The 13,877-nt window shown below is 41.5% G+C and overlaps 1 protein-coding gene across 1 annotated transcript in view; it reads left to right on the forward strand.

Moving 5' to 3' along the window:
* The window catches only part of FLT3 (fms related receptor tyrosine kinase 3), a 519,185-nt gene that overhangs the window by 198,465 nt on the left and 306,843 nt on the right, over nt 1-13,877 (forward strand). Inside the window, exon 4 of the mRNA XM_069202208.1 lies at nt 5,401-5,516. Coding sequence (XP_069058309.1) covers nt 5,401-5,516 — 116 coding nt within the window. The remainder of the gene's footprint in view (nt 1-5,400; nt 5,517-13,877) is intronic.

The following is a 13,877-nucleotide window of genomic DNA, read 5'->3' on the forward strand; positions in this document are numbered from 1 at the left end:
AGACCCTAACGGGTGAGTAGTGTGCTATACAAGTACGCAGTTTGCCTGGCTTGAGAAGGTGTATTTTCAAGATCCCTTATCACTGTGATTTGTGAATGACAGCGAAATTGGTAACATACTATATTAGCTCACTACTGTTTAATTAACTCAGAATTACTGCTAAACTGAGGGTAATTCCCAATCACACATGTGTGCATCAAAGTGAATTTGGGGAACAAGAAATGAGTTATGTCTCTACACGATAGAATGACTACCAATCCTGGACCACTCTTGAGTGACTATTGAATAATTGTTCAGTCTTTACCTCATTATAAAGCCACCTCTGCAAATATGTCTGCTGAACTATTGCCTCACCCATAATTCTCTGAATGCTCATCTCATTACTTATAACCCTTCAAGCTAGGGAATTATCTATCCTGCATCTGTCAAATTATAACAACAAAAATCAATTTAAACGCATTATGCCAATAATTCATCCAGATACCTACCTCAAACTAGTAAAAGGTGGCACCAACACTGGCCTCCTGCTCTACATTTTAGATTCGGAATAGATGTTCAAGCAACACAGCTCCTCCCTCGCATTCATGGATGCCTACCAACTGGAAGTCTGTAGTGTGTGCTATCACACACAATTCCTCAACTGCTGTGAACCTATGTAAAAACAGAAAGATAATGATTTAGGGAAACAAACTCAATCTTCATACCTTCAAACCAAATTCCACCAACCTTAAAGCACTTACAAATGACCAATCATCTCTCTGGGATCTTGTTTCTCCATTATCTCCAATATCTCCACCCCCTCATTTTCATGACGACTCCCTTTCCCCTCCCAATGCCTTGCTTGAGATCCTTACTAAGACTAGATTCTCAATCTAAATATTTAGCACTTTCACCATCTCATCACAAACAATGGTTATCTCAGAGACCTGGTTCAACAACTCCTGTTAGTTTGTGTTCACCTCTGAATCTGACAAGCAATCTCTTGATCTAATTCAGAAACTCCTCTTATTCAGGGACTATTGTATACCTTCCTTTCCTTCCTTCCCAGTAGAGTTATCCGCCAGACTCTCAAACATCACACCTTTTCTAAAGAAACCTACAGCAGGCCCCTACAATTTGTCAAATAATAAGCCAATTTCTGGCCTTCCTTCTGTTACAAAGGCAATAGAAACTAGTGTCACCCACCAACTGTCATCCCAACTGCATCCAAATGGCCTTCTAAAATAGCTTCTGTCACCATCACATGGCATGGAGTACACTTTATTAAACATCTGTCTTTTATGGTCTTTTTGTACCCAATAAAGTAATGACTGAATGAATGAATCTGGGGAGAATTACTCAACTCTGAAGACCAGGACTCCCCTGTACTTTAACCCTTTTAGACTCCTCGCTTGCCTTTGACATCATCTTGTGCCTCTATAAGACCTGTTATCATGTTGTGGACATATTTAATTGTAGGCATCTCTGGACACTGTCCTCCACCAATTCTGGATTATCAGTCAGTTGCTCAACAATGGGATTTTGCTTATGTAATATATTACATCTTTTCTCTCACTCTTATATCACAGTCACCTTTACTGACCTGCAGCCACTGCAGAGTGTTTAGTAGCACCTTACAAAAATAAATGCTTAGTTGTGCCATCCCACATGCATCTATTGCCTCAGATTCCCAGTAACAGATAAAGCCTCTAATGACCAACGCAACATCCCTATATGCAAACATACCATCTAATGTCCATTACATCCTCTCCATATGCATGCTAAGCCTCACGTTCCACAAAGAGTCTTTTCACATGCAAGCATAAAATCAAATACCAAAGGCAAAGTCCCCAAGTGCAGGTGTAGCCTTCACTACTCAGTGTAGGTTTCTGTGATGATGTTTAGACTCAAACATCCCCAGCAGTGTCCCCAAGATCATAGGTAGCACAAATGCCCAGTACAGATTCTCAAAATGCATATTTAACCACAAACATCCAGTACAGCCTTCACTTGTACAAATGTAGACTCTGATGCCCAGCACAGATCCCCCTTATGTGGTCTCTTCATGCTGAGGTGTAGCTTCTAATGTTAAGGGTAGCCTCCATATATGCAGATACAGCCTCAAACAGAGAGTGCAGCATCTCTGTCAGCAGATGAAGCCCCACAAGTTGCATAAGGCACAATATCCTGATGATGCTGGCTCTGGCAAGCTGGTGTTGGCCAGCACCATGCCATTCAATTGCCATGGCATGGCCAGCCAAGAAATTGAGAGAAAAAAATACCAGCAGTCATGGTGGGAACCTGCACAGGTGGTGGTGGTAGCTGTGGGTGGATGTCCCTGTGTAGATTTAAATAAGGGGCTCAGTGCTCTGTTTACTTTCTAATAAAGGTAAGCTAGCCCTGCAACCATTGAGACCAGCGGCCACAATAGCAGTGCTGAAAGTACCAAATGGTATGCCTGGGGGTAGTGCCTGCAATGTCTTTTGTCCATGAAGGCTTCTTTATATTTTATGAATGCCAGTGTAGTAATTTAAGACTTCCTTATGTCCAACACAAACCAGCCATGGAGGAGATGCCACCTTGTCTCCAATTATTCTACAAATAAGAACCTCATTGTGTTCATGACAATGGCTCCTAGTGACCAGTACAGACCATAGAAGTAAGAATAGACTTCCTTATCCAAAACAATCTAGTTGCATGGGTGTAGGCCTGCTCGGATCACAATATTCTTGAACATTATGCAAACTAGGTGTCTTCTGGACACCCAGAGGGCACAATAAATCACAGGGGTAATCATCTTAGCTCACCAGGGCCAGAGGGGAATGCTGTGATGTGCAGTTCCACTCTTCGACAGTACAATAAATCATATCTAGTGCATGCTAGGCAGATAGTTTAATTCATCCTGTCATATGAAGTGCTATCATTATGGAATTAACACAGGCAGATTTTGTGATCAATAAACCTACCCAGTGACATACTTAATTGATTAGTACAGCCTTTATTTCATGTATAGAGTGATTGTATATTACTAGTCCCAGATTTATCACAAAAATGTTACACTGTGTTGTAGATAACTATGGCATGTTCCTTTTTTGCCTGTTGCTAACTGGTCGCCCATTTACTATTTTAACACTCAACCACATATTCCCTTTAAAAGCCTTGATCGGCCGTTCTGATGAACACTGTCTAATCTATGAAGCCCTCTGCAAAGCATAGTATTTTCTGAGAACACAGTAACCTCTACATCAAATAACTGGAATTCTTGTCCTATTCCTTGCTACACCCACTAGTGATGCACTTTCATCTTTGTGACCACCACTTATTGGTCACTGTTCGATAACCGCTATGTGGCACAAATTAGAACATTTAAAACACTTCTTTTCCATTAAGCCCACCATTTTTAATAATGCATTGAATATCTTTTTAATACTTTTAAAATATAAGCAAACCACCTCCTTCTGAGATCAATATTACCAGTACCATAACAGGTTAATAGTTACCTAACATATAGTTATTCCTAACATGCATCTGTGCACTTACATTAGGATCACTATAGAGTTGTGAGAATTGTCACAAAGTTGTATTTCCATTATCCCTGGACTGGTCATTAACTTATTTAACTTATTTACTGTAAAATGTTTGATGCTATTTGTAGTTCACATTCCTCGTCGGCATTTCTAAAATTAAACAGTTGTTGGGCAACATGCTGAGTTGAGCAATACACATTAGGCGCTACTCTCTTCTTAATCACATTTATCTTGTAAATAAAGGCTGATCCATCACAATCACTTTATGTTTGTGATGGATGCACTTTTAGCTTCGGGAATTGATGGCCAAAAGGCAGGACAAAAGGCGTCCACCAGGTTATTAAATTACTCTTGAACAGAATTCAGTCCTGGTTTGAGGACATGATCTACTGATATATTTGCCAGCAACTTTAATGAAGACACAAATCTGCTAAAAGTTCTGTGAATACTTGCAAGGGTACTGTCAGAGATAAATTGTCACTCAGTGTGAGAAACGGAACTGGCAGTTTTAGCACCAAATTATTTAGGGTTGTAAATTCTATCCTTCTTGAGCAGCATTTTGTCATGATTTGGGCACTGTTGGCAGTAATGCATTTATCCAGGGTAATAATGCATCTATCTAGGGCAGTATTGCATTTACCGCCAGCTAGCATTTTAACCTCTGGCAGAGAGCTGTTGGAGCAGACATTACAGCTAAGTTGCAGTTTGTCTAAATCAGCAGCATGTATTAGCAGTAGTATTCCTACTGCCTGTTCATTAATATGGCTACCTACTGTTTGTGTCAGGTCAAGAGCATGGAAGCCAATGATGTGTTGTTGCTGAGCTTGTATTTCCTACAGTTTCAAAGAGAGCACAACAGATGCTACAGCTTCAAAGAGAGCACAATCGATATATTCAGTCATATTCACTAATATTTTTGCACACCTAGATGTATCTTAGATGTACAGAAAAAGGTCATTACATTTCTATGTCTCATACCTGATATAGCATTTCAAGGTCTATAAAGTGCATTTATGAGACCGGAAAATTCTCAATTTTCCACTGTTGTAGGCTTCTGATTATGGAAAAGGAAGGAGACATCTAAGAGGGATTAGATATGCAAAATGCATGGAACTGTAGCAATTTATTTATACATAGTAGGCAACTGCACAATGGGCATTAGGTGACTTCACGGAGCATTGTACGTTTCTAGGTTTTCAAAATTATTTTTCATAGCAATTTCCACCCTGGAAACACGGGCAAAGTATTCCTATAAGAGGGCTGAAACATCAACACTTGGAAAGTGCACTTGTAAAGAGCGCAAGGGGCACCTGGAAAGAGTTTCTCTATAAAGAACAATACTCTTCCTGTAAAGAAAAGCAAAACAAGCTACCTCAGGATTGTTCTCCCCTTAACTAAACAGGGAGGAGGAGAAGTATCCTAAAAACCCTACAACTCTTTGCCAGGATTTCTTTAGGGGATTTCTGAATATCTACTAAAGCTCACAAATCAACTTCAAATGTGGAAGAAAACCTATGGGAGAATCTTGATATTGTCAAAAGGGCTTTGTTAATACAGCCCGATTTAATGTTGAGCATTTGGTGGAAACACAAACAACAGCATCCCAGTTCACAAATATATGTCTGTGAATAATTGGGACATCCTAATCAGTTACTTCTGATTTTTACATCTCAGTTCCCAGAAGTCAGTAATACCTACTCGAGAAGGAAATCTTAGTGAATCAGATTCGACACTTCAGTCAGGTGGCAACACAATACGTACATGCAAATAGCCCCGCATTGGCCAATCAAGGATCGTTGGCTGTCTTTTAACCAAACCCACTCAGATAGAAAATATATTTTTTAATTCACAATTTCAATACCATTTGTAATAACTGTTTTTTTTTTATTTGCAGTGCTTTTGTTGGAAAGGATTTTTCAATAATCAAACGCAGTCATGCTGGAGAATACAAACTTTCGATCAAAGATGAAATTCAGAAATACACATTCAGGTTTATGGTACGAGTACGAAGTAAGTAACGATTTAGTTGTTAAGAAACGCTACCCCTGTAACTGCATGAGTATATTAATGCCTCTTTCACCAATGTCAAAGAAAAAATTATTATTTTATGTACTCCTGCTCCTAGCATAAGCTTATGAACACCAACCTATAAATGAGGCACCAGATACAAAAAGCTTTTTACATATCTAAATTCCAGTTCTGTGTCCATTCAGTGTGCATATGATCCTGATTCAACAAACATTTAGGATTAATGAAATGTAACTTTGCAAACAGAAATTCTATGGAAATTCTACCAATATGCTGGTATTTCGAAATGTACACATTTAAGGATATGGACAGCCATACAGGCATTTCAGGGAGTTCTGACTTAAAACAAAGTAGGAATACAACTACACTATCATACACATACCTATACATACATTAAGTGATTTCCATCCTGAAAATAGTGCAAAGTATGCTCCTGTCTATTGCAAGAGTAGGCGCATGTGCAGTGTAGCATTTCCAAACTTCTTTAGGCTATTTTTTGTTTATAACATTCACCTGTGAGAAACAAAAAAGGAAATCACATAAGCTAATGTACATTTGAGCCAGATTAATGTATTTAACATTTTCCATCTGTGGAGATTCTGATATGAAAATTTTATGTGTGAGTACCTATGAGTGGTATTCTTTCCAGTGTTCCCTGAGGTTGTTTGAAAATTTCCTAAAAGTCGAAAATGAGTTCCAAATGCAGGAGTAATCCTATGAGTAAACTCCTGACTTTGTAGGTTCCATCTGCAAAATAGCGCCATACTGAGCAGAAAGATCCTCAGCATTTGTATCTATTTTTGTGATGACATGTTACATTAGGTATTTGTCATTTGCCCCATGCAAGCTTAGCCACGTCTGTGAAATGGAACAATTAAGGGTGGAGGACAATGAAAGTAAAGCGAGGACAGGTGTTAGGAAGGTGGGAGGGAAAGAAGTGGAGTTGAAAGATGGACCCTAGAGCATGAATAAGCACAGAATTAGAAAAATACTTTGGGCTTGATATATAAAGATTTTGCTGTGCTTTTACCACTTCATATTTCTCTGTCACAAGTTAGGATTAATCTGCAGTAGTAATTCCAATTTATTTACATTCCCAAACTCCTCTCTGACCCATTTTCCACCTTGGAAATGGTTAGAGTTTTACTATCCTTGCAGTGTATGACAGAAAATGGATCACCCATGGAGCTTCTTGTAGGGGAAGAGCTTTTGCCGTAGGAAAAATGTGTTTGCTATGGAGGAAAACGTTTGCACTGGGATCTCCATTTGCCTTGTGTATATTTCAACACTATCTAGAACTCCACACAGTAAGAATAGGAGCCCATGGTACTGACCACATGACATTTCCAGTAATCTGCCTGGAAACCTTCACCCGGGACAGTTTACCATACACACTGCAGGGAATAATGTTGAACAGGAAAAAACATGCATGTACTCAGATTTATTTGGAAGCAGATCTAGTCCTGTACCCAGGTGTAACTCTACCATTTTCGTCTGTTCACAATTTCTGAGTGGAGATTCATATCTAAATGTAGACTTATATGTCTTCACCCTTCCAGTGAACGTTTGGAGACACCTACAACAGAATATGTGGGTGTAAAATTCCTAAAAGGAACTTTTTTCCTGTTGGTGGATATCTCTGCCACAGGGTGGAGATCTTCCTATGGTGAAGTATATAGAGAGACCTTATAAAATTGTATTGAAGTATTTATTGATTTTTTTCATCAAGTATATTTTAACGTAAAATATAAATGTAAAATATGAACATGAAATAATTAATAATAATATGAAAATTAATAAAAATGAAAGTATGTATAGTGAATTCTAAAATAATTTAAATATATTAGCATAGTAAATAACTATTAATTTATAAACAATAAATTATTAAAAAAATAAAATGATACACAATAACATTACATTAAATCTACATATGCTAAATATGTGTATGTGTGTTTGTGGGTGTGTGTATATATGTAAAATATTGGTTTATTAGTTGTACAGGATGCAAAGTAAGGAATAGATATACAATTTCTCCTTTTTGGGAACCCCGTGCTTAATTGTAGAACTTGGCCCTCTCAGGGTAACAAAACAGAGCAGTCCAAGGCCTACTGAGGGAAGGTGGTGTGGGATATTAATCACCATTCACAGGCATCCAATACTAACACTCAATAAATGCTTGTCCAGTCAGTGTTTTTACCTTAGAAGTGGAATAGTGTATATATTACACACTATTAAATACCATGCATTAGTTTTCAAATATATAAGGGAGATAGAAATACCTTGGTGACCCTACAGGGTCTTGACCCCCAAATTCACAGTAGTTCCTTGCCCCACCTACCTATACTAGATAGAACATCACAATACAGGGGTATCATCTTATATGAACTTAAGGCAGCCTACTGGAATTGTCAGGGAGTCATCATAACAACATATAAGGTGACCATGTTGACTTTGTCAAGGGTCCCTACATTAACATATAAGACAAGCCATTGGCTTTGTCAAGGCTCACTAGATTAAAAGAACAATAACTACATGTTAACAGAACCACCAACACATCCTTGAATTCAAAAAACATATTTGAAAGTAATCAATATTGTCAATAATCCATTTCTCTTACAGCTGTATATCGTTAATATAGCATTCAAAATGAGCATAACATGAATCTTTTTTATACAGCTTCAGCGACACTAAAATGCAGCCATGGATCCAACCCCTAGAGGGTACCGCACTCCCAGCTGAGGAGCAAAAGCTCCAGTCTTAGGAAATGCTTGAATCCAGGGTGTCATGGATTCCAAGACCCCAGAAACTGTAGCCTCCCACAACTCTTCTTTTGAACGTTGATGGTGCCCCTGCCACCTTGGGGCCACCACATACAGTAAAACATATGCAAATGAGAAAACCCCGCATGGTATTATGAGGTGCTTCTAGAGAGGGAAGATGCATATTTAAATAGTGGCTCCAGCCGCATTCTTTATCGGCACACAGAATTGCGCTGTACACCTATTTTTCCTTTCTTCTTATTTTTTTGAAGCGGTGCGTCCGTATACTACTCGTGTGGGACCTGCCTTCTTCTTTTGCGACCGACACTGCCCTTGCCAGCGCAAGAGCTGCCAGTTTTGTTCTACTTTCCAACTCTATTCTGGCAAAGTTTTCTGCTGCTGTGATGGGTGCCCTGCTCCCCCCAGTCACAGGCACAAGGAGCTGGGGCAAGGCCATTTGGTGGGGTTGAGACAGTGCTCTTCCTGTCTTTTTATCTGCATCTGAGCCTACAGTTGGGGTTCCTAGCTTCCTTACTTGCTTTAGCCCTATGGGAGACTGGGGGTGCTGGGGGCAACTGGACAAAAGGCGGCCTCATGGACACCCACTCTTCCCACAATATTAAATCAGGAAGCCTGCGCAACCCAGGGGCCCTGGCCTACAGTAGAGGTTTTCTCCAAATTTGTGGCAGAGCCTCACATGCTCTGTTACTGGGGGGGAGGGGTGGAATCAAAGGTCAAATCCTTTGTTGCTGAGTATGTCGAGCCCCAGTGGGCCGATTTTGAACATCCTGGGCTCCTGGGTATGACCCCCCTAGCCACTTGGAACATTTGCAGCAGGCCTCCTTGCTTAAAAAGCAAAGTACATTGCAGGCAGCTGGTCCTGGAGAGACCAGCTGTTGGCAAAGTCCTTGGTACATCAGGGGACTTGTCCTTCAGGCTTTTCCTGGTGTTGCCATGGTGGCAGTCCAGGTCCAGTGTCCCACCACACCAACCAGTGCTTAATTTGCAATAAAACATAAGTGCTAAGTCCCTCGTCAGGAGATCACTGCAGCTGTGCTAACCATTGCCCCTGCTAACGCCACCAATGACACAAGCAACACTCACCACCTCACCCTACAATTGTTACAATTCAGACTATTCCAGGCCCCAAAGCAAAAAGAATGGCATGGGCAGCAGAGATTAGTCATTTTAATATATAATGAAGACATAAATAACTGTTGGTATGTTCATCTCTATTTAGAAAAACAGCACCACCATGTGGCAGACTGCCATAGGTCCGGTGCCACTCTGGCTCCAATTAAACACTGACATCAACTCTCTCACCCTTGTGCAATAGTTTCTAAATGGGAATAGAAAGTCCTAGAAGCCAAGCACCCCTAGCCAATCGTAGGGTGCCACATCACCACCCCTGTCCCCATCCTCCTGCACAGGATGCTAGGACAATTCAATATGGATCTGTCAAGTTGTCACTGTTCATATCTTCTCTGGGGTCTCAGTTCCACCCCTCACTGACATCAATGACAGGGACTTTCCCACTAAAACTTCAAAGGAGGGGCCCCTCTTGTTTTGGCTCCTGTTGTCTTGGCTTTCTCTTTTGTTCAGTGGGCCTGGGCTGTCTCAACCCTAGCACAGTGTAACAGCTAATTAACATATGCAGATTGTCTTCCCCACCCCTTCCTCCTCAGGAGCTGAGTGAAGCACTTAATTACTCCTTTTGTGTCGAGAGGCAATTTGTTCCCTCTACTGGGGAGCAGAGTAATTAACTTGGCACAGCAGAGTGACATAAAGGCCTGGAACTTGGTCCTGAGCTAAGTGAGAGATCTATGACAATCCTGGATGACCCATATGGTATACATGTAGGATCTTGAGACCTGCAAATTCAAACTGGGTGCACATGTTTCACCCTAGTATTGTATCCCACAGGATTTTGTCGGCAAAAATAAATGATGCTGCACTCAAAATCAGATGTTCCCCTATGTGTATGATACTGTGACACTGCAGACATAACTGTAAACCATACTGACTGACTGAGTCCCCTCTGCACCAAGCTACCTTTGTGCAGTAACCAGGCTGTGCATGATGGCAGTCTCTGACCCTCAGCCCTCACACATGTGCACACACACACATGTGTACAGATGGTCCTGTATAATCAGCCAACTGCCTTTACCCAAGCTGCGTCACAGCAGCCTTATCTTAAAAATCAGACACCGTTGGTAAACACGCACAGTTCATAAACCGTGTGGTTACTGTGGGTGAGATACGGGTAGTGTATCTAGATCACAGTGGGATTGGGGAACACGGGGTGCCGTCCCATGATATTATATACAAGTAATCTGTGCACCATGAAATTAACACACCAGCACTCCAAGAGTCAGAACAAATTCATCTATTTATTTGTCAAAACATGTTGCATAACAATTCCAAGATGACGCATCCCAGCTGAATCACCAGCCTTACTCACATGGGTAAGGCTGGTAATCCAGAAGAAAAGATTAGTGTTGCCATTATTATGCACCATGTTTTGACACATAAATAGATGGGTTTTGCTGACCCTTGGAGTGCCCATGTGTTCGTTTCTGTTTAACAGATTGCACACAATTTCAATGTCGAAATAATTAAATTAACATTAAGGCACATATTTATATTTTTTTAGCGCCGCATTTGTGTCATTTTTCGATGCAAAGCAGCACAAACTTACTAAATACAACTGTATTTTGTAAGTTTGCGCCGCTTTTGTGTCAAAAAGCGGCGCAAATACAGCGCTAAAAAAGTATAAATAGGGGCCTACGTTTTTATTTTAATTCCTTGTCTCCACTGATTTTTACGGTAGTGTGCTGCACTACATGGAGTACATTTTAGCCTGTTTTGGTGCTTTCAGGGCTTTATTAACTTTATATGTGTATTTTGTGAATTGAAACAGCCTCACACTTTTGTGGGTGTGCTTTTTTTTAACATGCTGCTCCAAACCCCTCCTTAAATTTCCATAAACGTCCCCCATTTCTTTTTAGAACTATTTTATTCACATTTTGCCTTTAAGAATCAAAACATTTGCTGTGTATAATAATATGGCCACAACCAGTTGATCTACACCCTTCCTTCAGACTGAAGTCTAGGACCACAGAGTCTGTCTCAAAATGTCCAATGTAAATAGTTTGGGATTTCCTAGACTCCGAGACCATAATAGTTTCACCATTTTTTCCAAACACGTTCATGTTGACATGGACATCCCCTTGAACACAGAGATCATTTCTTCAAGCTTACTACACCAATCCATGCCTCGGGTCCATACCGCATCGAAGGGGCCATGGAGGCTTTCGAGTTGCGTCCAATATCTTGCTTGGCACTTAGCATAGCCAGGCCTATCAGTATCCTGTTTCTGTGGGGCCCACTCACATCATCAAGAATACCAAGGAGTGCAAAATGTGGATTCACCACAGGTTGTGTGCTTGCAATAGCAGAGGAAAGCTTAATAACAGCAGTCCAGTAGCCCTGTATCAATTGGCATTTCCAAACAACATGAAAGAAATCCCCCATAGGGTCTGTACACCTGTGACATGCAAGCGAATCAGTGAGGCCTGCCCTCCACATTCAGTAAGTTGACATACAAGCTTAATTCAAGTACTTACATTGCATGAAGTGGAGTCTGGCAGAAATTCCTAGCATTTGATGAGCAATACAGGTATCTCTTTCTAATCCACCTCATCCAATTCCCCCACCCAGTTCTCCCATTTAGCCTTCAGAGCATCCAGGGACATTGGCCAATGTATAACCAGGGACTTGGAAATATGTGAAACCCCTCCTTTACCTTAAGAGCCCATGAGGATCTTGTTTTCTAGTGTGCTGTATTCTGGGATGTCCTCCAGCATATCCTGGTAGGATTTTAGGGGGTGTTTAGTGGTAGAAAATGGTAAAATTGAGAGATCGGCATTTGGAATTCTGCTTAAAGTGCTTGGAAGGATTTCATATGGCCCCCACCCCAGATGTCGCCTAATCTTGAAATGCCAATTGAATCCCAACCCTGGAATCCCTCCATTGAAGCTACTTGGAAAAATCAGGTTCCCTCCCAAAGTGGAATTTCCCTCTGGAAGTTCAGGTGGGATGGGGCCCTCCATAAAGGATGCACATGGTATTATCTAGTCTGAGAATGGCCAAATCGCCCCTATAGACAGGATTGACTCACCTCCTGTGCAGCCAGTCTTTAATGGGAAGAAGTTGTGTCCCCCAATAGCATAGGCGTATATCGGCCACGACAAGACCACCATCATACATCATTTGGGTACATTTTCCGAAGGCCACTCTAGATTTGCCCCCCGCTCAGATGAATTTACATCCCATAGCCATGACTGAATCGAACCAGGATTGTGTGATGTGTAAAGGAGAATTTGGAGAATGTAGAGCAGCCTTGGGAGAACCATAATTTTGAATAGTACAATCCTACCCTTGGTATTCTGTGGGCCGGAGTTCCAGCATCTATGGTCCACGTGTGCTTATTGTGTCACGCGGCTAAGATTGAGACTCCAGGTCAGGTTAAGTTCCCAGAATATATACATCCCAAGGTACTGTAAACTGACTCTCCTTATCAGAATTTAAGATTTACAGGCTACATCCTGCTGATCACCTTTCAGGGGGACCAACAATGATTTGCCCCAGTTGACTTGCAATCCCAGTGCCACTTGGAAGATCACCAGGATTTGGAGAAGTCTAGATCCCGTCTCAGCTGGGCATGATATACATAACAGGACGGGACGCCACCTGCGTATAGAGCTATGTGGTCATCTGTAGCTAAACCCCAATGAAAGCCCCACACTTGAGCATTGCACCGGATCCACGCCACCAATGGTTCAATGGCCAGGATGAATAAAGGTGGGGAAAGAGAGCATCCCTGTCTGGTACCTCTCCACACGGGCAAAGCATCTGCTAATGCTATGTTAACTCAGACTTGGGCCCGTGGACCTGCATAGAGAACCTTAATCAAGGCATAGAACCGGGGCCTTAGGCCCAGTCTAATGAGCACCTCTGCAAGGTAGGACCATTAGACCGTGTTGAATGCTTTTTCAAAGTCTATTAGGAGGAGGACCAGGAGGGGCTTACAGTGCTCTGATGTGGGAAGGAGTGACATGCACTCTCTGAATACAATGTCTGGTGCTTCGGCAAGGGATGAAGCCACACTGGTCAGTGGGGGACCAGGAAGTGAATGACAGTCAGAAGCCAATTCGCCAGGAGATTACTGTAGGTTTTAACTTTGCTATTGATAAGAGAAATGGATTGAAAGGAGGTGCTTGTATAACAACTATAGAGGCCTGGTCGATGTTGGCAGGGAAGTGGCCATTGTCGGCAGCATCAGCATATCATTTAGGCAGGGGTGGGATGATGTGTGGGGAAAGTGTGCGATTAAATTCTACGTGGCACCAATCAGGACTTGAGGTTTTGCCCGGATTTAAATCTTCCAGCTCTTTATCTATTTTCTCTGCCATAATTTCCTGATCCATGGTTTATCTCTCCTTGGTGGACAGGTGAGCTAAAGGGAGATCCTGAACCAGAGGGGAGGTCGCTTCTGAAGCAGGCTATGCCCTTGAAACATATA

The sequence above is a fragment of the Pleurodeles waltl genome, chromosome 8, assembly GCF_031143425.1.
Source record: "Pleurodeles waltl isolate 20211129_DDA chromosome 8, aPleWal1.hap1.20221129, whole genome shotgun sequence".
In the NCBI taxonomy this organism is placed as follows: Eukaryota; Metazoa; Chordata; class Amphibia; order Caudata; family Salamandridae; genus Pleurodeles; species Pleurodeles waltl.